The sequence below is a fragment of the Cavia porcellus genome, unplaced genomic scaffold, assembly GCF_034190915.1.
Source record: "Cavia porcellus strain 051 isolate PalLab524CR breed Dunkin Hartley unplaced genomic scaffold, mCavPor4.1 scaffold_31, whole genome shotgun sequence".
NCBI classification, from domain to species: domain Eukaryota; kingdom Metazoa; phylum Chordata; class Mammalia; order Rodentia; family Caviidae; genus Cavia; species Cavia porcellus.
The window spans coordinates 8308289-8334137 of NW_026947514.1; the positions used below are offsets into that span (position 1 = coordinate 8308289).

Below are 25849 nucleotides of genomic sequence, written 5' to 3' on the forward strand. Positions count from 1 at the left end.
CCTGAGTGCTGGGATTATAGGTGTGCACCACCACTCCTGGCCTCACTGAGCATATTTTAATACCAGCCCTGAAACATTCTAGGAAGCCGGAAGGACCTGGCAAACATGGTGGCAGTGCCCCGGGGGCCGTCCTGCTGAAGCCTTGGGGTGCAGGCCTGGGGGGTCAGGAGGCCTTGCCTGGATGATCAGTGCCCTGCTGCAGTGGAACCCGCAGTCCACAGATGCAGACCACAGCCCCCGTTACCCGCCTGACGAGGACGGTGATTTCCCATCTGCTTTCCTCTTTAATTTCTTAATTGGTTCCAAATTGTGGGAGGGAAGAGGTATTAGGTTAAACCATGTGAAATTGCCAATTATACAGTCATTTAAAAACAGTAGAATATGAGTAATTTTATACAGTTCAACCTAGCATGTATGGGGCACCCTCATCTCCTAGCATCAGCTGGATGCCAATGGTTTTCAAACTCGGGGCACAGCAGAGTCACCTAGATCTGGAGGCAGTGACACGTGCTTGTAATCTCAGCAGTCAGGAGGCTGAGACAGGAGGCTCACAAGCTCAAAGCAAGCCTGGCGATTTAGCCAGACCGTGTCTCAAAACAAAACAAACAAAAAAAAAAGAACTAGGGACACAGCTCAGGGTGGAGCGCTTTACACATTCTCAGTACCAACAAAAACAAAAACGAAAAGCCTGACTGGTTATTTAGTGTAGCTCCCTTATGAGCATCTTCCTCGTGCATCGGAAATGATGCACAACATCGTGCTGCCGTGCACCTGTCCCCAACACTGCCTTTGTGGTGTCATGCGGCGTAAAGGAAGTCACCTGAGGCCCCAGAATAGGTGCTCACTAAATCAGGGTTCCCCTGTCCCCCGCCAGCCCCTCCAGCCCGGAAGCTGGCTGCTGAGACCTTGGCCCCCACAGCAGGACACACTGTGGCCGAGAGCTCCCGGGTGGTTCCATTTTTTGTTTTGAAAAACAAAGTAAAGTAAGGGGGAAGCTAAGGACGACGTTAGCAGCCAGTGATGAGCTGCTTTTTCCTTCTTCCAGATCGGGTTTGCTCTTCTGTATTTTTTCTTAGAATGAGTGTGTATTTTTTTATGTGTCATAAGGAGGAACAAGTTGCTGGGAGCTGGGTGTTGTGGCACACACCCGTAAAGCCAGAGTTCTGGGAGGCTGGGCAGCAGGGTTGCACGTTTGAACTCAGTCTGAGCAATTTAGTGACATTGTGAGACCCTGTCTCAAAAATTAGGAAGGAAGGAAGGAAGGAAGGAAGGAAGGAAGGAAGGAAGGAAGGAAGGAAGGAGCAAAGCAAAGATGTAGCTTAGGGCAAAAGCCCTGTGTTCAATTCCCAGTACCACCAAAAATATAGTAAAATAAAATAAAATAAAATAGGAGCAAAACAAGGCAGGTAAGAAAACCACAGGATTACACAAAAAATACCTTGACATCAAGTAAACCATCGCTTCCTCGAACAGTCCTCTGAGGAGGAGGCAGAGACCCTGCTGAACCAAAGTAAACATGTGGAAACAGGTCTGGGGCTGTGGCCTTCCCAAAGGCAAAGCTTCCACTGCAGACCCAAGGCCTGTCCTGAAGACCCCGGTTCCAAATCCAGGGCCCCTGCCTCAGGGCGGGGACAACCTTGCATGCCCCTCGGCTGTCCTGGGGCCCACAGCAGCCATGGGGACCTGCCCCCGGTGGGGGACCACTGGGCCACGTAGCACAGGCCATCTTTGTCTCCGGGGCCACGGGGTGGGAGGGAGGGGCTGGTCCGCCCTCTTTGCTACAATCTGGGCCGACCTTGGGGAGGCAGAAGAGTGAGAGACAGGACAGGGAGAGCACCACGTCCTAGCCAACAGCCCACGCAAAGGCTTGGGAGCGCAGAACTCCGGGTTCTGGAAAAAGAAACCTACGAAAAGGCACAGAAGAGGACAGAGAGCCTGGGAGGGTCTGGGTGGCTTTTGAAGCCTTCCCTGAGCCACCGTGTCCCTACTCCACGTCCTCGTTGGTTTTGGTGACACTGGTGTGAGGCTGATCTTGATTAAAGGTGGTGCGAGCCGGCCACCTGCAGGCACAAAGATGCAAGCTCAGGGTGGCGGTGTGGCTCAGCGGTCCAGCGCTCACTTGGCCTGTGCAAGGCCTCGGGTTCGAGCCCAGCACTGGAAAAAGAACACAAGCTAGAAGTCAGGTGTGATGGCGCAGGACTATAATTCCGGCACTCAGGAGGCTGAGGCAGGAGGATCCCCATGATTCAAAGCCAGCCTGGGCTACGTGATTGAGTTCAAGGGCAGTGTGAACTTCATAGCAAGACCCTGCCTCAAGAGAGAAAGAGAGAGAGAGAGAGAGAGAGAGAGAGAGACCAGTCACGGAAGAAAAGGCGAACTTAGCAGTTTCCGGAGCTCTGGCGCCCATCTAGCAGAGTCACACTTTCAACAAGAAAACAAGCTGAGCCAGTAGGAGAGTTTTGCAAGGGAATGGGATATGCTGTAAATAACCAGCTGTTTCCGCACGTCCACAAGAACAATTCAACATGTCCCAGGGGTGAGGGTGGACTCGGTGGTGCTGCACCAGTCTAGCACGCCAGTAACCCTGCATTCAGCACCCAGTACTGCAGAACAAATCCATTCCGCTGGGTGCAGCGGTGCACACCTGCAATCCCGGCTATGAGGGCAGCTGGGCAGGTGGCTCACAGCAAGGTCAAGCCTGGGCATCTGAGCAAAACCCCGTCCCAAAATAAATATGTAAAAGGGCCCAGGGCGTAGCTCAGCACTAACGTGAGGCCCTGGATCCGACCCTCAGATCACCCTGGAGTTCCCACACACAGCAGGGAAAAGACCCTGTTAATTCGCCGTAAGAGCCATGAAATAAACCTAACAAGCAGTGTTCGATCTGTGTGCAGAACACCGTAAAGCTGTACAGAACACTGAGAAGAGCTCAGCACAGAGCTAGGTCCACTGTCTGACCTAAGCTGGGCCTCAGGGACAAGCCATGCCTCACTGGCCTGAGCCCCCAAGCTTGAGCCCCAGCCGCCGGCCCTGCCCACAGGCAGCCCTTCGAGCAATCGTGAGCAAGGGCAGATCTGTGCCTTAAGCCTCTGAGCTGTGGGCTTATTTGTTACACAGCGATTGTTAACTGATAAAGCCAAACTCAGGAGGCTGAGACAGGAGGATGCAGTCTGAGCTACACAGCAAGTCTCAGAACAAATTAACTTATAAACAGTGTTCTGAGTGGACAGCCTTGGTATGGGGAAGATGTACATTTCCTGCAGAACTGGGTGTGGTCCTAATAAACACTCACAGTGGATATTTATTTCCCTGGGGTTTCTATAATGAATCATTCAACAAAGTCACTGATGTTTTTATTCTTATATTTAAATTTTATGGCTGGGGATTTAGCTCAGTGGCTCAACTGCCACTGTGAGTTCGATCCCCAGTACTAAAAGAAAAAAATTATTTTTGAATCAGTGAAAAAAAATTTTCAATAATTTTATTGGTATATTTTAGATACACACAATGGTCACATTCATCAGAGAATTTGTACCTGTACATGATATAACTTGTCCCCCCTTTCCACTACCCACCCTTCAACCCCTCTTCCCTTCCCCATTTACAAAGCTTTGTTTCCAATGTTTTCCTTCTTTTTTGTTTTTTCTTTCTTTTTTACTTTTTCTTCTTTCTTTTCCTCCTCCCCTCTGCCTGGCTCCCTCCCCATTTGAACATTTTCCTCCTGTTTCATAATATTGATTATATATTTTGGCCCTTATTTACACTTTCAAGTTTCTCATAGCAGAGAAAGAATGTAGTATTTATGCACGTGTGTCCAATTTATTTCACTTAAGAGTATGGACTCAAGGTGCAGCCATCTGCCTAGGAATGTCTCGAGCATGTCCTTCTTTCTGGCAGAGTAGTACTCCAGTGTATTTTAAAAAAAAAAAACCCACATCTTCTACACCCATTCACGGTTGACGAGCATGAGGGTTGTTTCCAAGATTTGGCTATTATAAACTGTGCTGCTATAAACATGGGTGTGACACGATGCTTTTAGTTCTTTTGGGAAGATACCCAGGAGGAGAATAGCTAGGTCAAATGGGATCTCTAGTCCAGTTTTTTGAGGAATCTCCACACTGATTTCCACAATGATTGCACCAGCCTACACTCCCACCAGCAGTGGGGAAGGGTTCCTTTTCCCTCCCACGCCTACCAGCATTTGTTATTGGTTGACTTCTTGATGTCAGCCATTCTTTCTGGGGTGAGATGGAATCTCAGTGTTGTTTTAATTTGCATCTCTCAAATGACCAGTGATGCTGAACATTTTTTCACATATTTATTTTCAATTTGTGTTTCTTCATCTGAGAAGTGGGTCTTCCTCCCAGATGCCCATTTTTGGATTGAGTCTTTAAATTTGGAGAGAGTCTGATATTTTTCGAGTTCTTTATATGTTCCCCATAGTATCCTTTGTCTAAGGAATAGCTACACTTTTTCCCATACTGTGGGTTATCTTTTCACTCTGTTGGTGGTTTCTCTTGCTGGGCAAAAGCTCTTTAATAAGATGCGATCCCAGTTGTTGACTCTTTGTGATAGCTCCTGCATGATTGGGTTTTAAATTCATAAAGCCTTTGCCTACACCAGTATTTTCAGAGTTTTATCTACTCTATCTTCCAGCAAACGTAGTGTTTCTATTTTAATATTTAGATCCTTGATCCATTTCAGCTTTGGGGCATGGTGAAAGATATGTGTCCAGTTCTAATCTTTGGCACGTGCAAAAATTTTTTCTGCTCCATTTATTAAAGAGGCTATTTTTCTTCCAGTGAATGTGTTTGGCACTTTTGTCGAAGATAAGGTGGTTCAGTATGTCTGGAGCTGTTTCTGCATGTTTTAAATTGTTCCATTGATCCTCAGATTTTATTTTCTAAAACCACGATGCTTTTATCATAGGGATTGTGAGGCCCCCTGCCGTGCCTTTATGCCAGAATTGCCTTTGCCTTTGCCTAGGTCTCTTCTGGGTTCATATGAACTCCAGGATTGTTTTCTCTAATTCTGTGAGACATGCTGTTGGAATTTTTATCAGAATTACAATAAATTTGTACAGCAATTTGGAAGTACCACCACTTTCACTATATTGGTTTTTCCAGTCACTGATTTTTATTTATTTATTTATTTAGGTGCTGGGAATCGAACTCAGGACCTTGAGCTTGCCAGGCAGGTGCTTGTGCCGCTGAGCTATAGCCCTGGCCCAAGTCACTGAGATTTTAAAAGAATCTAATAGGGGAAGAGAAGTTCTTACTGTGTTAAATATTATATGGTGCACCCTAACTAGGATGATTACCTAACCGAGGACTAGAATAGAGGCAAATGAACTGAAGCGCGCCACAGGAGGAGAGAAGAAGATGATAGATAGATAGACAGGCAGGCAGACAGACAGACAGGAAATGCCACAGATAAAGAGAATACTGCATCGCAAATCAGGAATAGAGGTGACAAATTATAGTCTAAACAGCACTCGAACAGCTGGAACAGCTGACTATCAATCTGGAAAATAAAAATTAAACTCTTAACCAGGCGTGTTGGCGCACGACTATGATCCCAGCACTTGGGAGGCTGAGGCAGGAGGATCGCTGAAAGTTCAAGACCAACCTGTGCTACCTTGTCTCAAAAAACCACCTTCCTCCAAAACAATAATAACACTGAAAAATTAAACTCTTAAACTAGATCCTAAAATAAATTTCAAACAGATTAATGACCCAAGTGTGATAAACTTTTTTTTTTTGGTCTTTTTCAAGACAGGGTTTCATTATGAAGTTCAGGCTGGACTTGAGCTCACATTGTAGACTAGGCTGACCTCGAACTCACAGGGATCCTCCTGTCTCAGCCTCCTGAGTGCTGGGATTACAGGCATGAAAACTCTCAGAAGGACCAGGAAGAAACATACCAAAAACTACTGTCTTAATGCCCCCAGGAGTGCAGGCTCTTCCAAACCACAGGGGATCCGAGGCTATCAAGAAACTGGGTCCCAGGGCTGCTCCCCAGACAGGAGATGCTCACTGAAGAGAAAAACCACCCCAAGCTTCAAAGACAAAGGCTGGTTGCAGACAAAACACGTACAACATGTATCAGAGGCAAAGGTTCATTGGCCTAACCTGCTCAAAGCTGTCGGGGTCAGAAAAGGACCATCAATCCCAAATCACCTGGGCTGGTGATAGACACAAAGGTGAGAAATACCGACAACAGCTTAAAATATCTCTATCAGTGAAGAAATTACAATAAAAACTAGAGATATGAGCTGGGTGTGGTGGTGCACATCTGCAATTCCAACACTCAGGAGGCTGAGGCAGAAGGTTCACCATGAATTCAAGCCCAGCCTGGATTACAAAGGGAGTTGACAGCTAACTACATAGAGACCTTGTTAGAAATTGTCCCCCAAATACAAAAAAATAAGAAACCAAAAGTCAAGCCCTCCCCACCTCTGCCTAGTACCAGTCAGTGACTCCAGGCTTGGGATGGATGCTTGGGAGTGGCTCCATCTGCCAGATTCTGTAGGCTCTCAGCCACTTGTCCTGGAGACCCTGGGCACCAGTACACTCCTGGGCATCCACCGTGACATCCAGAAATCCGAAAGGGAGCCGTGTGTGGTGGTGTTTGACTGTAATCCCAGCACTCAGGAGGCTGAGGCAAGAACATCGCAAGTCCCAGCTCAATTTGGGCCATTTAGCAACTTAGCAAGACTCTGCCACAAACTTCAAAAAGACCTGAGGATGGAGTTCCATGCAAAGGTCCTGGGTTTGACCCAGGGGAGCCCTGAGCTGGGTGAATCCAGCCCTGCACCTGGCGGCGGGGATGTGAATGGGGCCCTCAGTGACTGAGGACAAAATCCTCCCAGCCAGCCAGATTCAGTGACATTTCTGCCTCAGTGAGGACCCTGGGAAAATGCTGCTCAGAGGGTAGAAAAGCCACCAGCAGCCCCTGTTGATAGAACCCTACTAATCCAGCCCTGCCACAGCCTGAGCCCGGGGATCCGCCCCTCTGCTGTGTGCCCCACCCGGAGCCTCCAGGCCCCCTCACCTGCCTGGACCCCCTCAGAGCCCTGGGCAGGCTCCAGCACATCACTCCCAGAATCCTTTGCCGGCTACACTGGGTGCCCAGTGGATCCTGGGTACCCATGGAGCATGTGATCAACAGGCCCACTGCACAGAGGTGGAAAGCAAGGCAGGTCCTCCTGCCTGGTCCTCCCCCGTCCTCTGCACCACCAACCTCCTGGCTCCAAATCTGTCCCCGTCCCCAGTGAGGAGCTCCTTGAGGATGATGCTGTGTCCTGATCATCTGTACTCTCAGCACCGAGCAAAGGGCAGGAGGATCAGAGGTTCAAACGCTGCCCTGGCAACTCAGTGAGGGCCTGTCTGAGAATAAAAAGTAAAACAGAGCTGGAGATGCAGTTTATTACAAAGGCCTGGGGTTTGCTCCCCAGTCCGAGGCCTGCCCTGACATCTAAGAAAAGAAAGCAAGCAGCAGACAGAGTCCCGAGTGATCTTGCACAGGACAAGCAAGAAATGGTCACATTTCATAAAGGACCTTCGTCCCAGTGTCCGCTAAAAATAGCGCTGTTCCCACAGCAACTGTGCTCACACAGTGACCCCGGCCCCATGGCAGTCCTTTGTGGGAGGACCTGCGGCTCAGGAGTTGATTCAGGCTCTGCCTTTTCTGCCCAAGTACCTCGGGGACCAGAACCTCCTACCCCACAGTGTTTCCTGCCAGAATGACAGCAGGCTCTGACCATCACCTTGCTGAGGGCTGAAGTTCTCAGTGTCCTGACGTGGACTAGGAACCTCCTCTAGGCAGGCGCCACGCCTGCCGCCACACGCCAGCTCCTGGGAACTACAGCCCATCCTAACCTTCGCCCTCCTCCTGCCTGGGCCCTATCTGGTTGCTGGTCTGGAAGGGTCCCGCACCCGTTCTCCTAGGGTGCCCTGCGTGGAGCAGGAAACTGCACCTGCCTCTGCAGAGGGTGGGTCCCATGCAGTGAACAGGGACCCTTCTCCTGCAGCTCGCCTTTGGCTTCCATAAAAAGAATGTGCTCAGCCACATCCACAGGCAAAAATATGGGCTGTGAGCAACATCATACTCTGCCCCATCACAGCCCATTCAGCCAGGACTCGCTGATCCCGCCCGGCTGAGGAAACGGGAAGTAGATCTCGTGCTTCCAAGACCACGGTAATTTACCCCAGAGACTACAGAGGTCGTGAGTTATTAGCTCTGCTTCATACTCAAGCAACCACGTCTCCGAGAGATTAAGGGGCTCGCCCGTGTCACCAGCTGAAGGAGGCTCGGGGAGCAGAGCCAAGCTGCCCATTCGTCTCCAGACGCGAGCTCTTCCCACAGCCCCACTGTCCTGCCTGCAAAAGCGCTTTTATTGCCTTCTGTCGACAGCCACGTAATTTGGACCAAATGCCGACCAACCCCTCAGGACAGTCAGAACAGAGTCAGCCTCTGAGATGCAACTGAAAGGGTTTGAAATGATTGAAAATCGCTCATGTCCAATGAGGATCTGCAGAGAAACAAAAGCCAGCCAGGGAGCATTCCGTCATCCTGGCAGCAGCTGCTGAGCATCGAGGAGAAGCATTCAGGGGACCACCACACCCCCCTGCTCTTCACCTTTGCTCTGAAAGCCACGCTCCTCCTGCTGGCCAGTAGCAGGGAGAGCATGATCCCCCCCAGGCTGTACCCCCACCTCAGCCAGCCACGTTGCAGCAGGGAGCCCTCTCCAAGCAAGCAGGACGCTGGCTGGGGCCCAGATGACCCCTCTACTTGGAAGCCCTCATTCCCGCAGCATGGGAACGCGAAGGCAGGGACAGCTTCTCCCTGGACTCCACAGCAGGCAGCGCGGGCCAGGAGTGTCCCACGGGCTGGCTCTACAGCCCGGGAGGGACTGCCACAAATCTGAACGGTTTATCTACGACTTTGCAGAGTGGAGACTGGGAGGTGGGCACCAGGAGAATAGGGGGGGGGGCAGTGCCCAAGTCCTCACCATCTTGGTGAGGGGCAGTGGGGACATGACGCAGCCTCCGTGTCACATGGGAGTGGTTTTCTCCCCTTGCCACAGATGTTCATCAATCAAAGGGCACAAACACTTGTCCCCACTTTCAGGGTGAAGACAGAGCGAGCCCAGACATACCACGTACGATGTGTCAGCGCTGCCATAGCGCTGGAGTCCACACAGTGGCAGATACCAGCGTGGCGTCTACGCACAGCAGCAGCTCGGGGAGCAGATTAGTAAAATGAGTAGCTGGGCAGGGCGGTGCACATCTGCAATCCTGGCACTTGGGAGGCTGAAGCAGGAGGATCACTGCGAGTTCGAGGCTGCCCTGGACTACAAGGCAGCTAAAATGCATACCAAGACCCTGTCCCAAACAAACAAGCAAAACAAATTAAATGAGGTACTCAGGATGGAGCCTTAATTCATGCAGACTGGTGTCCTTGTAAGAACACGATGAGATGCCACAAATGCAGTCACACAGGGGAAGGCCATGGGGGCATCACAGCAAGAAGGTGGCCACCTGTGAGCCAAGAATTCAAACTTACTGACACCTGAACTTGAGCTTCCAGGCTCCACACTCTAAGAAAATAAACATCCCCGATGAAGCCAACCAGACACAGGTGAGGGGACTGGTTCCTTCCGTCCTCCCCTCACTTTACCAGTGACTGTTGCTGTTCTGCGACAGGGTCCCACTGTATAGTGCAGGCTGGCATCGAGCTACACAGCCCGGACGGGCTGTAAACCCAAAGCAATCCTCCTGCCCAAGCCTCCAGAGTGCTGGAATTACAGGTGTGCGCCACACGCCTGGCTGTTCTTTTTTACATTTTTGCTGTGGTTTGTCTTATTTTCCCAGTGCTGGGGCTGGAACTCAGGGCCTTGCATATACTAGGTTAGTCCTCTGCTACAGCCTGGCCCCCAGAAACTGCATCATCATCTTCCCAGAGATGAACTAAGCCCAGAAAGTTCTAGAAGCTCACACTTGACAGTTCGAGAATGAGGATGAGTCTGTTTGACTCCCAGGCTGGTAGGGTGTAGGCTGGGAGCTCCAATTCAGCAGGGAAAGGCTGGCATGATGACCCATTAGGGGCACGGGGACAGAAGTGGAGACCCATGCACCAAACCCACAAATCCAGAAAAGAGGCCTCTGGGGTCTGTAGGATTAGGATTTATCCCAATGGTCGTTCAAGCGTCTCTGCCAAATAATCACAATGCCCGTGGGTGCCTGATGACCTAAGACAACACAAAGCTGGGCCACTTCCTGTGATCTCCATCACTATTTTTGAGACAGGGTCTCCCTATGTTTCAGGTTCTACCATGTGGCCTAAGATAGCCTCCATCTCATGGCAACCCTCCTGCCTCAGCCTCCTGAGTGCTGCGACTACAGACGGGCACCACTATGCTTGGCTCTGATTCCCATCAATCCCCAAAAACCCAAATTCCAGGTTATTTACAGCCACTCCAAGTGACTGCCACTAAGGCAGTTATGAGAGGGAGAGGCAGATGTGACAGGCAGGGGCCAAGATGGCTGCGATGAGTGTGTGGGGCAAGGCTTCCTCACTGCTCCTTGCTGATCTGATCTGTGCACTGGGCAGCTCCCTCTGCCCCACCACCGGAAGTCACAGCTCTGCAGATGTCTGCACCTGATCCCACCGCCAGCATCTAGTGCCCTGCCTGCCAGAGTGGGCACTGCGCTGGACTCACAGACAGGAAACTGAGGCCAGGAAGTCACATACAAGTTCACAGCAGGAACGCAGGGCTCTGGACTAGGTCAGTGTTTACCCTGCTGCTGGCCCTGCCGCCAAAAGGGGAGCCCTTGGGAGACAGGGAGGCGTCCAAGAGAAGCCCAGGGAAGAGAGAAAGGCCCAGGTAGATGCCCTGAGGTGAAACATGGTAGGGGCAGGACCTGGGCTCTGGCCTCTGGCCTCCCCTCTGAAGGCTGCACTCTACTTCCTAAGCTGCACAGGACCTGAGGTGCTTTTCCTCTGGTGTGGTTATGTTTCCAGAAGTAAAATCATGAAAATCTCCTAAATTCAAGATGGCAATCAAACTGGGCATGGTGGTGGTGCATACCTTATAAGCCCAATACTTGGGGAGGCTGAGGAAGGAAGATCCCAAGCTTGAGGCCTGCCTGGGCAACTGTGTTGGTTACTTTTCTCTGTCTGCTGAAACAAAATACCCAACACTCAAAATTAAGGAAGGAAAGGTTGATTTAGCTCACAGTTTGTGGAGGTTTCAGTCCATACTCAGCTGGCTCCAGGGCAGGTTGGCGTGGCCCTAGGGCAACACTTCAAGGCAGCAGTCAGCAAAAGCAGCCAGAGCAAAAGATGGGTGGGGGAGAGCAAGCCTCTTTTCCTCCCTCATATTGGAAGCAGGTTACCTATGTCGGGGTGTAGCACTCACACCATCTCCATGCCCTCCTCTGGCACAGCATGAGGGTGTTTACCAAGTGAGGACCTGACCCCCTGCTGAGAGGCTTGAACTTGTAAACTTCTCAAGTTAACACAATGTATCAACCTTTGCAGCAACTTAGTGATGTAGTGAGACTGTCTTCAAATAAAATATAAAAAAGAGCTGGAGATGTAGCCCAGCGCCAAGGCCCTTGGTTCACCATCCAGGACAAGAAGGGAAAAAAGTGAGGGCTGGGGGGAAGTGATTAGTTTTCCTTGCCGTCTTCTAACACAGACTATAATTAAATAGAAAATTAAAATGCTGGGGAAGAATAAGATCAGTCACCTTAGCGGTCATCACAAGTAGCTGTAGTGAGTCACGTTGGGGGACATCATTTCAGGACAAAGGCAGGTGTGTGTGTCCTAGGGCCGCTGTCACAAATCACACAAACTTGGTATCTTGATGCAAAAGAAATTGGCTCACAGTTCTGCAGGCCGGAAGCGCCAGCCACGCCCCCTGCAGCAGCTCACTGCTTTGCTCTGCCACAGCCCTGGTGTCCTTGTGCTGTGGCCCCACCACTCTGACCTCTGTCTTCATCTTTACATGCCTCTTCCCTCTAAGACCCCTTTCCCGACCCCAGTTTCTCAGGAGCCAGGGCTGAGGGCTCTGATGTGTTTTGGGGGGACAATCACTCTAAGATGGGATGCTCCATGCTTCTGGCGACAGACTGTGTCCCCACAGGGCACGAACTAAACAGCCCACAGAGCCCCCTGAGAGATGCCAGCTCAGGGGCCCATGCTGTAGGGAAGCCCCCAGCCATGGCAGTCAATGAGACTCAGGCCAGGCAGACGGGCCAGGGGAGAACGGTGACTTCCGCTGTCCCAGGAAACAGCCAGGATGCAGGGAGACTGAGGAAGGGGTTCCAGGCCGGAGAGGACGCTGCCACAGAACCTGTCTTCCTGTCCCCAACCCCACCTCCTGGCCCATTGTGCACATATCCCTCAGGTCCAGTGAGCCACTCAACACAAGCGGACAGGCAGGATGAATGATTCTCCCTTACGTATAAGGAAACTGAGGCCCAGAGACATGGCGTGTGGCAGCCACAGCTCCCCAACCCAGGAGCCAGCACTTTATGAGGCAGGGTGTCATTTTGTAGTCCAGCCTGGTCTCGAATTTGTGGTGATCCTCCTTCTTTAGCTGCCTGAGTGCTGGGACTGTAGGTGGGCACCATCATGCCCAGCGATTTATTATTTTTGTAGTGCTGGAAATGGACCCTAGGGCTTTGCACAGGCAGAGCTCACACTGTACAGAGCCCCGCCTCTAACTTCTGGCAGCTAATCTAGTCTCCTTTCTGCACTGTTCCTCCCACCCCCACACACAGGGCTGTCTCAAAGCCTCACTTTCCAATGCTCCAAATGGAAGGGCACGAAGGGACCAGATCCCCAGTCTCATTTCTTTGACTTGCTTGAGAGTTGCCCTCAAAACCCCCAGGAAAGCTGGGTGCTATGAGTCACATGGTCAGTCCTAGCACTGGGGAAGCTGAGGCAGGAGGATCTAAGGTCAGTTTAGGTTACACAGCAAGATTCTGTCTCAAAAAACAAACCAATGGAACTCTACGCCGAGCAGTGGATAGAAAGAGGGGATCTGCATGCTCAGAGCTGCAGCTCAAGGTCCCCCTGCCCTGTGGGTGCTGAACTCCGAAGGGCTTTGGTGTAGTGTTCCACAGAGAGACTTCCGTAGGCCTGAGCTCAACCCACAGCTACGCTGACCCTCGCCCCTCCTTGTTCACTGTGTTACACAGAGTTCAAGGCCAGCCTGGAATGCTAAGACCATCTCAGTACAATACAAAATAAAACAGCCGGGCGTGGTGGCGCATGCCTGTAATCCCAGCACACAGGAGGCTGAGGCAGGAGGGTCCCTGTGAGTTGAGACCAGCTTGGCTATGAAGTGATCCCCAGGTCAGCCTCAAATGCATGGTGAGACCCTGTCTCAAAAAGACAAAAGTAAAAATATAAATGAAATAAACTCAGGTGAGAGAGGCTATCTCTGGGGCTGTCTTTTTTCTTTTGTACTAATTAATACCACGTAATTAGTACTCCCCAACATCCTGGATTTTTCATTTCTTCTTTTTCCCTGAGGCACCGGGAGTTTCTAAACAGACAGGACCTCTTTAACTTACTCGGGTTGGGTTTGATCATGCAGCTCTCCTGCCTGATCTCCCAGAGGGCTAGAATTAGCGGTCTATGTGATCATGTCTGGCTTCCAATAAAACTTTATTGACCAGACAGGAAGTGGAACAGGTCTGCCGTCAGACGGTAGTTTCCCAGCTCCTTTCTGCGGACTCTAAGGTAAGCCAATCCTGCTCCGGCCTCCTGGGTCCCATCCACTGCCCAGATGTGGTTTTCAGCTGATCACATCCTATCTTCTGACACCTGTGACATGCACCATGACTGTCTTCCCCACAGCAAGGAGCTCAGGACACAGCTGGCAGACTGGGCATCTTTTAAATATCTGCAGACGGGAGACTGTTACTGTTTTCATCACTGCAAGGTCATCAATAAATATTCCAACTACGTGCTTATGACTAAAACCTGGGGTAATTTTCATGCACTGCCAGAAATTATGAGACCATAACCACTCCATTTTAACCACAGACCAGCTGTAATTCTTCCATTTTTGGAAGGAGAGAGCTGGAGCTCGAGGTCATGTTGCTTTCTTGAGAGATGAGGCAGGGATTCCAACCCAGGCTCCACGGCTGGTCCTGACCTAAGGTGACAGTCTGGCAAAATCGGCAAAGACCTGAGGGCTGGCGGTGTCAGATCAGGAGGAGGGTGCCTGCCTGCCATGCAGAATGCCCTGGGTAGGGCTCATAGCAGCCGAATAATAATGTGCCAACCTCACAGACTCAGGGCTGGATGGAAATGCAAATGACAACACTTGTGGCAGCGCTAGACACTGTGAATGCTGTTGTGGTAGCCGCTATTATGTAACAAGGTGACCGTGGCCAGGTCCCTCCCGCCTCATCATCCATCAGACAGGACATGCCAGGCAAATGATTCTAAAGCTGCTGACCCCCAAACAAATGTTAAGATACATTTTTTTTTTACAAGATACTCTTGGTATTCCAGAAAATATTTTCTATCTTAAGATAGACAAAAAGATTGTGGACATCTTTTTCTACTTACGGAGCCCTGTTCCCTCAGACGCCTGCCCCAGGGATCTCTTTGCTGCTGAGGTCACAGAGCCCTGTCTTCTGGTCTCAGGCATCTGAAGCCACCCTATCCTCCATTAGGATCTGTGATTCCTCAGCGCGCTTTCTCTAAAGCTCCGAATCTTCATCGCACCATGTTTGTGAGAATAAAAAACTAATCATGGCTGACCCAGAAAAATAAACAAACAAATGGAGGGAAAAAAAGAAACTCCAGTTGGGGCTGGAACGTAGCTCAGTGGTAAAGCACGCTTAAGGCCCTGAGTCCCCTCTGCGGCACTGCAAAACAACGGTAAAAACCACACACACACACATATCTCCTACAAAAGACAAAAACAACCGAGGTCTTTATAGAACTTTAATTGCAATCACGAGAAGAGTGAAGTTTTCATCTGCTGACGTTTGTGTCTGTGTCCAGTTCTTCCACGTGCAAGGAAGGAGATAAAACACAAGCGAATCTCATCCAGCCAAGCAGAAGGGGATGTGTGCCCTCTCAGCCCCTCCTGTCAGGGGTCCTCTTGCTGCAATAGCCAAGGAGGAACAAACACAGAAACCCTAGAACAGCGGAGGCACAGCTGTGCTCCCGGCGCCCTGCATGGCGGCAAGGATGGAGATCTCTTTGCAGGACCCCTGCAAGCTGGGGAGGTATTCAGGGCCCGGCCAGAGGAAATCAATCCTCACATACAACTTTCCCTCCCTGCCCACTTCAAGAGAAAGTGATTCACTCCATTTTAGATTTAAATATTTATTCCTCAACTGCAAAACAACGTTAAACATTCGAGTCCCAAACGGCACAGCCTTTGGTCTTTGGGACATCTTCAGATGAAAACAGAGCTGGGGTTCCAGCTTCGCAGAGAGCTGAGACTGCCTGGCAGAAGAATCCACCAGTGCTTCGGGCCTCCTGGCATCCCGGAGGACAGTTTGCTGGTCCCATCGCCAGCACGCTTGAGGATTTTCAAAAGAGGACAAAAGGGAGAGAATGCTCTGCCAATGTGCCAACTCTGCTGGGGTCCTGTGGCTACAGGGACCACAGCCACTGTACTTGTGTGGCGTGATAGTGACGAAGCATCTGTGGTCACAACCCTGATCTCTCCTGCTAGACAACATGGGGCCTCTTTTTTCTGAAAAAAAAATATTTTTTGAAATGGTCTATGTCACCTGAGGCTAGCCTCAAACTTGTGGCCGTCTTCCTGTCTCAGCCTCCTGAGTGCTAGGATTATAGTTATGCGCCACCAAACCTGATAAAATTCTTTTTAATTCTTATTTTTAAAATATTTCTGCCTTCCCATGAAAAGAAAAAAAAAATGTAAATAAATTTTCATCTGAGCTGAGAAAATTGCCCTGGGGTAGGATGTTTGGCTCCCCGAAGGAGCCCCACCCACTCTGTCTCCATAGGCAGAACTGGTCCCCAAGGCTGTGTGGGGTGACCTGGCTGAGGGCGACAGGGAATGGTCACAGAACCCCTGGAGGTAACACACACCAGGCCCATCAGTGAGGAAGTGGCACGGCGCTTTGCAACTGTGCATCATGGCTAAAATTATCCCACTAATCACAGCTTCTATAAATCAGCTTGGCTGGAGGGAGGAACAGACACTTCCCAGAGCTGGACACCGGGAAATAGACAAAAGCGCAAGGGACCCAAAAATTACAGACCCACTTCCGAATCCCACCACACTCACCCTGCTTGCCCCACGGTGGGCCACTCACCCTGCTGCAGAGACAATGGCTCTTTATCTGTCCCAAACTTATATCCAAGCCTCAATAAGCAAGGGCTTCCACTTGTCACAGGACTCAAGGGACAGGCTGTGAGCTGCCCCACACCCCTCTCATGAGTGGCAGTCCCTCATGGCCAAAGGACCTGGTCGCCTACTTCACGTTTTGCAGAGCTTTCTAGGGACCAAGCACCAGCTGCTGGAAAGCTCCCATTTACTTCTGAAAAATTTGAAGATCATTTCACAAAGCCTGGAAGTGGAATCCAAACCCCACTGCAAGCGCCCATCTCCACGATAAACCTTACAGACCTGCAGCTCTTCTTTCTGCCCGATTGTGCTCCGGGCCAGGCCAAGCTGTCATCACCAGGGTCACTAAGCTATTAAACCAACAACAATTAAAAGCCAAGGGGCATTCCCTAATTCCTAATTCCAACCCAGTTAGCTAGGGCATTATCCAGCTGATTCAAAGCTGTGATTAACAAGTGCCAGACACTCCCCTGGTTTCCTCAGTTATCTGCAGGTGAGGTGAGGGAGGAACCTGAGACAAACACGAAGCTTAACCTGCGATGGTTCCTGGGACAGGATGTGGCCCCATCAGAACAAAAGCTTGGACCAGTGATTTTAAAATCACTGGCCAACACCTGCCCTGCCCTGCCCTGCCCTCGGATGGAACTGCATCTCTGCAGAGGGGGCGCTATGGATGAACCTCTGTTCCACCTGTGGAGGTGTGTGACACACAAAGATGAATGTATCTGGGGACTGGAGGTCCAGAACTCGGGCTAACAGAAGGCCAGCCCAAGAAGGGATCTCCATGTGCCTAAACTGTTTTACCTGAATCACTTTAACTGTTATGCAGATTAGAAACCAAGCTCCAGGGTCACCTCTCTGCTCTGGCCCCAGCTGCCACCCCCTGCAATGTCAGAAGCATCTTCCTGCTGCCTTCTCAAACACACACAAATTAAAACAGGCTGCGCGGAAGGGTTAAACCTTGGGTCCCAGTTCAGACGTCAAGAGAAGATAAAAGGAAATGTTTTCTTAAAGTTAAAATGTCAATAAGACACAACTTTGTGGCTGTTTCCAAATCTCTCCCCCAGCCCATGCCCACCAGCTGCTAAGAACTGTGAGACGCCCTCCCGGAGAGAGCCACAGGAGCCTCCTTCTCTCTCTGCACCATTCCTTGCTTATATTTTCAGCCACCTCCACAAGGCCCTCCTGGGCCCAGGTGACAATGGCCACCTGGAAGCCATCACCCCAACCCTCAAGCTCAGTGGGGAGCCTGCTGAGGTCTGGGAGGGTCTACACCTGACCTGTCACTTGTTATCTTCCTACAGCCTGCATTTTTTTTTTTTTTTTTTGGTACTGGGAATCGAACTCAGGACCTGTGCAACCTGTGCCACGGAGCTACACACCCGGCCAGAGTCTGTATTTTGTAGCAGATTAATTCTCATGTTCCCTGGGGACAGCTATATCCAGCTCTAAGCAGTCAGTTGCTGGTGATAACCCTGTGTGCAGGATTCTGCCATCACTCAAAGAAACATGAAGGTTCTCGGAGGCAGAAGGGCCCTGTGCCCCACAGATCACAGTCTCCATACTGACCCTTCGTGTCTGTTTCCTTAACTATGAAATGGGTACAAGACCTTCAGGACAGGGGCTGCTACACAAACCGGAAGTGGGGGGGCGAGTCACCAGGTTTACACCTTGCCCACATCTACGAAGCACTTTCCAAGGGCATGAGCCGAATTCCTACTGGAGAAAATTACAAGGCCCAGGACCTCTGCTGCATGACCCCACCAAGCCCTGAGAAACACCCAGAGCAGGGCTAAGACAGAGGTTTGTGCCCCACAGCTGCTGGGGACGTGCAGAAAGCGGGCGAGTGGAGGACTATGGCGAGTGGGAGGACTATAATTAGACAAGCGTGCTGACATTTCTCTTTTCGCTCCAGACATTACGCTTATTTCCCGCAAGCCAGGCCCTTCCAGGAGCACCATGGAGGGGACTCCGTTCATGGGGACATGAACACCAAGTGACCGATCTCCTGCCGGCTGGTGCTGTGCTACACTGGGCAAGCCAGGAGCAGCTCTAGGGCTCTCACCCCCCTTCCCCTACTCACCCCAGCTTTCCTCCAGCTGCTCAACAGCCACTTGCCTTCCCTCTCCCTATCTTGCCCAAGACACCTTCCCACACCAGATACATGCAGGTTACTATTTTTACTTTCTTAGTACTAGGGATTGAACCCTTCGCACTGAGTCACATCCCCAATCTACTTTTAATTTCAAGACAGAGGGTCTCATTGTCTCCAAATTGCCCAAGCTGGGCCTGCACTTGAGATCCTTCTGCCTCAGCTTCCTGGAAGGCTGGGTTACAGGCCTGCACCACCAGGCCCAGTTCAGATTTTCTTTACAAGGAGAGTTTCCTTTGTAGTGCATCTACAAAGGAGCAAAACACCCCCAAGGAAACACACACACACACACACACACACACACACACACACACACACACGGGAGTATAGAAATAGGTACAACAGAGGTCTCTTGGGGCAGATGAGGCCACACTGTCTTGTACCAGAACACTATGGGTGGCTGTGGGCTCTATGGGACACAGGACACCAGCCAGTAAGCAGTGGTGTTGCCTGCCCCTGCCTCACCTGCAAGTCAGGTGTCTAAGAAGGGCAGCTATTGATTCACCTGCAATTGGTTTTCAGAGGAAATGCTATCGGTGCAAACATTCCCAATTACAGTACAAGATTCCCTGGACCAAGACCACTGCCCCCCCTCTTTTGTTGGTATCGAACTCACGACCTTATGCTTGCCAGGCAGGTGCTTGTGCCACTGAGCTAAACCCCGGTCCCTCTTTATTTCTTATGGGCTATGTATTGCTAAAGTATTTAATGTTTCCGAACCTTTAATTTCCTCATCTGTAAATTGTTGACTGTGTTCCCCATTTTGGAGTTTAGATTGAGTACATCATGGATCAAGTACTGGCTCATGACTTTTGAAGAAAACAAAGAAGCCACACTCCCGGGAGGCAGATTCCATCACCAGGCTCAGTTCACAGTTGTGGAAAGCAAGGGTCACAGCAGATATGAGTGGCTGGGAGCAAAGGTCACCCTGCCTTTTGAGGTCTCCCCTCTGAACCCTTCTAAACCTGCCCTTTCGTAGTAGGGACACTTCCTTATGCAAAAGGCAGGTCTGGGAGTCACGCCACACTTTCTGTGTGTCACTTCACCTGCCTGGGAGTCCAAGTTCCTTGGTAAGCACCAGGCAGACTCACCAGCAGGCACTTCCTCTTGGATAAATGGGCTCAGAGCACAGAGAAAGCATCCAACCTATTAGGCTTTGGCGTCCCTGACACCACTGAATGGCCTCCTCTATATCTTCACTGGTGCAGGGGCTCAGGCCGTCCTGGCCTTTCAGAGACACAGGCTTGGGAGAGTTCCTGGAGAGCTGGTGCAGCAGGAAGCTAGCTGATCCTGTGAGCATCGGGAATGATTCTGCCACCTCCACCTTGGTTGGCTTCCCTGGTGCGACAGCTCTTAGACAAGGATGACCCAGCGCTGGGGGAGGCCTCGCTCAGCCTCTGCCCTAGATGCCCAGGCAACACAGTGGCCCACCAGATCCCATGTCCCTGGGGGCGGGGGCGGGCACTGGGGTCACAGCTCTGATTACCCTTCTGCACAGTGTGGACCAGGCCTAGGGATGGAGGTTGCTGCACTGGGAGGGGCAGCTGTGAAAAGCAAGGAAAACTCCAGGCAGTCAGCACCCAGTACCCAGCGTCTGACTGCACCCATGCCCCCAACACCCTAAGTCTGAGGACTCACCGGACCTGCCAAGGGCTCTGGAGAGAAAGACCCTGGTCTGCCCCATGCAGGGACAATGGTTAAGCCCTTCCTAGAGATCTAAACCAGGCCACCCACCGGCGGGGTTCAAGCGGTTTTTCTTTTTCTTTTCTAATGGCTCAAAGTTGTTCAGTTCCTCCCTGGCACCCTGGCGCCCCGGCGCCCCAGCTCTAAAACTCATCAGCTCTCTTCTTGAGTCTGGAACTTCGGCAGATGGTGCTGGGGTAGGAAATACAGAAACCGGCCCGTCTACATCGCCGTCACTTTATTGTACTGTCACCGTTAACTTAACTTTAAATACTACGGTGGGAAGCCAGGCCTCGGCCCTGGGCTGCGAGCCCAGCACCCGTCCCCAGGTGCCCCAGGTGCCGACCCGGCTCTGTACACTATTTACAGTTCCTGTTCCTCTTTCTCGACCCCTCCCCGCAAGGCAGCGCGTGTGCAAGAAAGTAGCATCGTCTGTCTGTGCAAGTCCTTGAGCCAGCCAAGTGCCGCAGCTCGCGGCCGTCAGCTGTCCGAGTCCAAATCGCTTTTACCTTCCTCTTCCCTCTTCTCGGGAGACGTCTTCGAGGACGAAGTCTTGTTCCACTTCTCCGCGTTTTCTGACTCCTCGGAGGAAGACCGCTTCTGCCGCCTCCATTTGGCACGGCGGTTTTTAAACCATACCTATTGCGCGAGGGAGCACAAAACAACAGTAAAGATCGGAAAGGCCGCTTCTCCCAGCGCCAGGATACCCGGGGGAGGAGCGCGCCAACAAAAGAGAGGAGCCACCCGCTCCCGCTTCCGCGTTTACACTCCATTTCCTGGGCCTAAAGCGCTCTCCAGGCCGCCACCGCGAGGGTTTCTAGAGCGCAGAGAGGGCCTGGCCGACTGGGCTGGGCTCCGATCCACGGATTGCAGGGCAAGAGCGCCAGACGCCCCCAGCTGCGCGCAGCGCCTACCTCCACTTTCTCCTCCCGGAGGTGCACCTTCCGGGCCAGCTGCTCGCGCGTGCCCACGTCCGGGTACTTGGTCTCCTGGAAGAGGTTTTCCAGCGCTTCGAGCTGCTCGTCGGTGAAGATGGTGCGGTGCCGCCGCTTCCGCCGGCAGTGCAGCTGGTTGAGGAGTTGCAGCTCGGTGCGCGACAGCGTACCCACATTCATGTAGGGCAGCATCTGGTGCGGCACCGGGGACACCAGCACGGAGCCGGGACCCTCGTAGCCTGCGACAGAACGGGGCGCACGGTCAGCTGCCCAGCCTCAGCAACGTACGCCCAGCCGGACGCGCGCCTCCGAGCCCCAGGAGACCCTCTCCCACTTAAAACATCATCTGCAAGGGTGCTGGGACCCGGGGCTGGGGGCACGAGAATCAGGAGCGCAGAGAAATGCAAAGCGCGTCCACCGCACACGCGCAAAGCCGATTAGGGCGCTCCCGAACTCCTCGCCCCACGCAGGCTCTGAATGAGGGCCCGGGCGTGGGTGGAAACGCAACCCAGGCGCCGCGCAGCTTAGTTGTAGCTAACATTTACCTAAAAGTGCCACCGCACGACGACCGCAAACTCACTACCCGTTTGGCAAAACACAACAAAACAAAACAAAAAGCGCACACTGCGGAATGTAAGTCGTTTGCAAGAGAAGAAAAGTTCGCGCAAGGTGACTAAAGGCCACCCCAGCTAGCGCCCGCGCCCACCCAAGCCCGGGGCCGAGGCCCGCGCGCAGCCCTACCTGGGGGCGTCGGGACGCAGGAGCACTGCTGGGCGCCCAGCGGCGGCACGGCCCCGCAGCAGGCCGGGCCCACGGGCGCCGCCTGCACGTGCAGCTGCCCGTAGAAGTAGTTGTTGTAGCCGAGGCGGGAGCCGCCGACCGCGGCCGGGAGGCCCGCGCCGCCAGGGGCCACGGGGCGCGGGTAGAAGGCGCCGTAGTCCGAGGAGCTGCCGCCGCCGGCGCCGTAGAGCGAGTCCCCGTGCAGGGCCGGGAAGACGACCGGGGCCGCCGCGCTGGGCGCCACCGGCAGCACCGAGTCCTTGCAGCGCGGCCGGGCGGCCAGGATGTTGTCGATGCTGAACATACTGGCGGGCATCCCCGAGCCTCGCGCCGGGATGGGGGGCGGCGGGGACGCGACGAGGAAAAAGCTTCCAAGTGGAGGGGGGGCCCCGCTCTCCTCCCGCCGGCGACCAAAGCGAAAGAGCGCGCTGGCGAGCGCAGCCCGCGCCCCTCCCCGCCCCCTGCGTCCGCTCGCCCTCCGCCCGCCCCTCGCCGCCGCGCCGCGCCGCGCCGCACTGCACTCGGCCCGCGGGGAGGACGCAGCTCGGACCAGCTGAACCTCTTGTTGGTTTTATACCGAGTCGACGTCATCCTGGATTTAGTTCCTGGTAATATGCAGATGACAAACAGAACCAGATTTGGCTCTTTCTTTTCCTTTGGGTGGGGGGCGGGGTGGGGGGTAGGCTAGAGGGGGGGGAGAGGTGCCAAGGAGAGGGGGGCTCCAGGGCCTGGAGAGAGATTGTGGATTGAGAATTAATGAAATTAACCTAATCTTTTCCATTCGGCCGCCCCGCCGCGGGCTGGCCGAGCTGGGCGGGCGGCCTAATTGCCCCGGTTAATCTCATTAATTCCATTGTGCGGCCGCATTAGCAACTCCCACCGCCGACCTCTCCGCCCCGTTTTTTCTCAGATTGGGTCCTATTATTGGGTGCGATTTCCTCTACCTGTAGCTCAGATGCATAGTGGCCGATTTGACTTTGGCATTGCTCCCCCCACTTTAGGAATTTGTTTTGTTGTAGAAAACGTGAGTGGTTACATTCTCCCTCCAGCTGGATCCAAAATTCTGCTCTCTCCCGGGCCTGTGCGCTCACGGCCTAATTTCACTGGTGTTTTTTTTTTTTTAAATGTTGAAGTTCTCTTCCGAATGGAACTGTTTAAACCTCCACCCCAAACCTTTTGTTTTTGCAAAAGCCAATATTCATAAAGGCTAAAACAAGGAACGAAGAGATGTGTCGCGTGTTTCTTAAACATGTTTTCTTTCTTTTTGTTTCTTTTTCATTTTTTTCAGCCGCGTAGGGTCTGGACACTACTATACAGTCCCTACCTAGTTCCTAATACAACGAAGACCAAATTCAACCACTATTTTAGAATTCACCACCGAGCGTAGCACCTTGAGTGTCGGTAGGTTTTTGTGCTTCTTTTTCATTATTATTTTTGGAAACGGGTCGGGGTGGGTGTTCGCCCCCAAACTGTTTTTGGTTTTCAATCTGGAGGCGGCCTTTGGGGTTTTCTATCTCCTTCCCTAACAATCGATTGTGGCGTTTTTCTCCCTGCCAGTCCTAGTTGCTCCCTGGCAGTCAAGCTCCCTCACTGGGGTTGTTGCCCTTCCCCCTGGCAGGTCCCAGCTGGACTCCCAGAGCCCCGGGCAAAGGTGGCCGTGCTCCCCAGAGGTGACCGCCGTGATTTGCGGCGACTTTGGGGTAGCACGGCAGGAGACAGGGAACCCACCACTGCGTGCAGGCGGCTGCGCACCCGAGAAAAGGTAGGCGACGGGCAACACCGAGCTAAAGTAGTTCCCCACCCCCACCGCCGCCCGAGGTGCTTGGCCAAGGCACAAGTCCTCGAGCTGGCACAGCTGGCTTTGCGCTGGCTGCTCTGGCCACTCCAGCAGATGAAGCATGCAGTGAGACTGAAGAGTGACTGCGCAGGGCCGGCGTGGGGGACACCTCGGGCTCCTCAAGGAAGGCCGCCTTCACTCCTGCCTGGTGTTCCCGACTTCTCTCTCTGGCTAATAAGCGCGCGCACACACACAGGGCGCCCGCAGAGTTGTCTAGAGTCCCTGCAGCAGGGGTGCTTGTGCTGCAGCCTCCCCAGCGCTGGGGAAAAGAGGAACACAGTGAACTTGAGCCACAGGTTCCGGCCTGGGTGCGCAGAACCACTGGTGCAACTGGGCAGCAGCATTTTTTGCAGGCCTTAACTCGGTCCTCTGGGTCCAAACGCCCACCTGATCGGTCATTTGTAGCCTAGGAGACTGGGTTCTAAGCCATGCAAACTCGCGTGGCTGTTAGGGAACGATTAGGACACAATGGGGATGAGCCTCAGTTTGGACTTAAAAACACAAAACAATAAAAACTGCTCAAGAAGGGAGTGTAACCCTCTCCTTCAGAGATGCCAGGTCTGTGGCAAAACTGGGTGCCCCTCTCGACCTGCTACCTAGGGAGGGAGGCACTTTTCTCCTTTGCAGACTCCTAGGAGTCACCGGGATGCAAGGCACAGTCCTGGCCGCCAGCCCTTCGCAGCTTCAGTCCTTGGGCAAGTGATGGAAGGGAACTGAAGCCTTGGAACCTCGGCCAGCCTTTGTGACGGTGGCAGGGTGTGCTGCCCTCTGCTCAGAGTGGATCTTGTAAGACTTTCGCCAGAGTCTGAAGTTAACTGGCAAACTGCTGTGGGATGTTTGGGGCCATCCCCATCTGTCCAGTTTTGCAAGGGGTGCTTCAGAGCAACACTGGCCCGAGTGCTCAGCCCTGGACCCAAAAGAGGGCCTGCAAGATTTTAAAAATGTAAAAATCCTCACCCGCGCGGCGCTGTGTGTACCCTCCCTGTGGTACATTGTTCTTAACCGTCAGATCCATGAAAGCCGTAGCCAGCGTCTCTTTGCTGCAGCCGCCTCGCTGTACATGCGGCTCTGGAGGGACAGACGCTGTGCATGCCTGTGAGTGTCGGATCTGAAAACTGATCAGGCAAATTTGAAGGCCTCAAGATTTTATTTATTTATTTTTGGCAATTGAACTTGGGACCTTTGCAATGAGGTATATCCCCAGCCCCATTTTTATTTTTTGACACAGGGTCTTCCCCAAGTCTATAGGCTGGGCTCCTAACTTGTGGCCCTCCTGCCCCAGCCTCCCAGAGAGCTAGGATTTGCAGGCAAAGGCTACCAGGCTGGGTTTCCAAGATTTTAATAGATTGAACCAAGTCTGGCCTTCATCGGATCCCTTTCAGCCCTAATACTGTGAGAGTGACGGTCACCGGCAGGCCAAGTTAGATTACAGGTGGACCTGGGGGCCCTTTCTTGTTCTTTATTTTAGGAGGAAGAAGGGTGAGGTCCCCACCCCTGCCCCCAGCCTGGGGCAAGGTCTGTGGAAGAGCTAGGTCCCAGATAAGAAAAAGGGAATCTGCTGGCTCTTTCCTTGCTGAGGGAACTTTCCAGAAAGGGTTCAGGGGACCTGGAGCCCCACACACTTTTCTCACTCCAGGGAACTCACCCCCCACGTGTATTGGTACCTCTCCCATCCTCTGCAACCTCCAACTGTGGGCTAAACGCTGTTCTGGGGACGCAGAAGCTGGGGAAAGCAGCCCAGGTTTCTGCGCCCCGCTAAGCCTTTTCAGCAGCGGACCCCCACAAGTGTTCCAGGGACAGACGCGCTACACAGTCTCGCCCTGGCGCAATTGGAATAACAAATGCGACGCACGCAAATTGTCCCCCTCAGGTTGCTAAGCAATTGTTTGTCGGCCCGCACGCACCGCTCAGCATGGGAGGACCTGCGGCGTCCGGAGGCGGCGGCAGCGGAGCTAGGTTGAAATGCAGTAAACACGCCGCTGATTTTCCCTATTATCACCCAAACACGATTTCACACAAAGCAATCACCACGCAGAAGTCTATGAAAATGTGTTTGTTGAGGAGTCGCCCTCTCGGTAATAGCCCTCATTTTTAAGATATTAAAG

General features: G+C 52.5%; 1 protein-coding gene and 1 long non-coding RNA gene across 2 annotated transcripts; one reads left to right on the plus strand and one right to left on the minus strand.

The window, feature by feature from the left end:
• Positions 1–20309: 20309 nt before the first annotated feature.
• Gsc (goosecoid homeobox) lies at positions 20310–22356 on the minus strand. The gene is made up of 3 exons (XM_063240937.1): positions 21869–22356; positions 21107–21366; positions 20310–20831 (listed from the first exon to the last, which is right to left on the minus strand). Exons 1-3 carry the CDS (start codon positions 22221–22223, stop codon positions 20673–20675), a joined length of 774 nt encoding a protein of 257 aa, XP_063097007.1. The 5' UTR covers positions 22224–22356; the 3' UTR covers positions 20310–20672.
• Positions 22357–22409: 53 nt separating this feature from the next.
• On the plus strand, positions 22410–25568 carry LOC134474208 (uncharacterized). Its single transcript, XR_010044875.1, has 3 exons — positions 22410–22515; positions 23196–23308; positions 23526–25568. It is a non-coding gene; the product is annotated as an uncharacterized LOC134474208 (long non-coding RNA).
• The last annotated feature ends 281 nt before the right edge of the window (positions 25569–25849 follow it).

Bases quoted from the DNA above. Each gene is read 5' to 3' on its own strand.
- Gsc (XM_063240937.1), bottom strand. From the start codon at position 22,223: ATGCCCGCCAGTATGTTCAGCATCGACAACATCCTGGCCGCCCGGCCG. The intron at 21,367-21,868 runs GTAGGGCTGCGC...GTTCTGTCGCAG, and splicing joins CTGCGTCCCGACGCCCCCAG to GCTACGAGGGTCCCGGCTCC. The intron at 20,832-21,106 runs GTAGGCGCTGCG...CTCGCGCAATAG, and splicing joins TCCGGGAGGAGAAAGTGGAG to GTATGGTTTAAAAACCGCCG.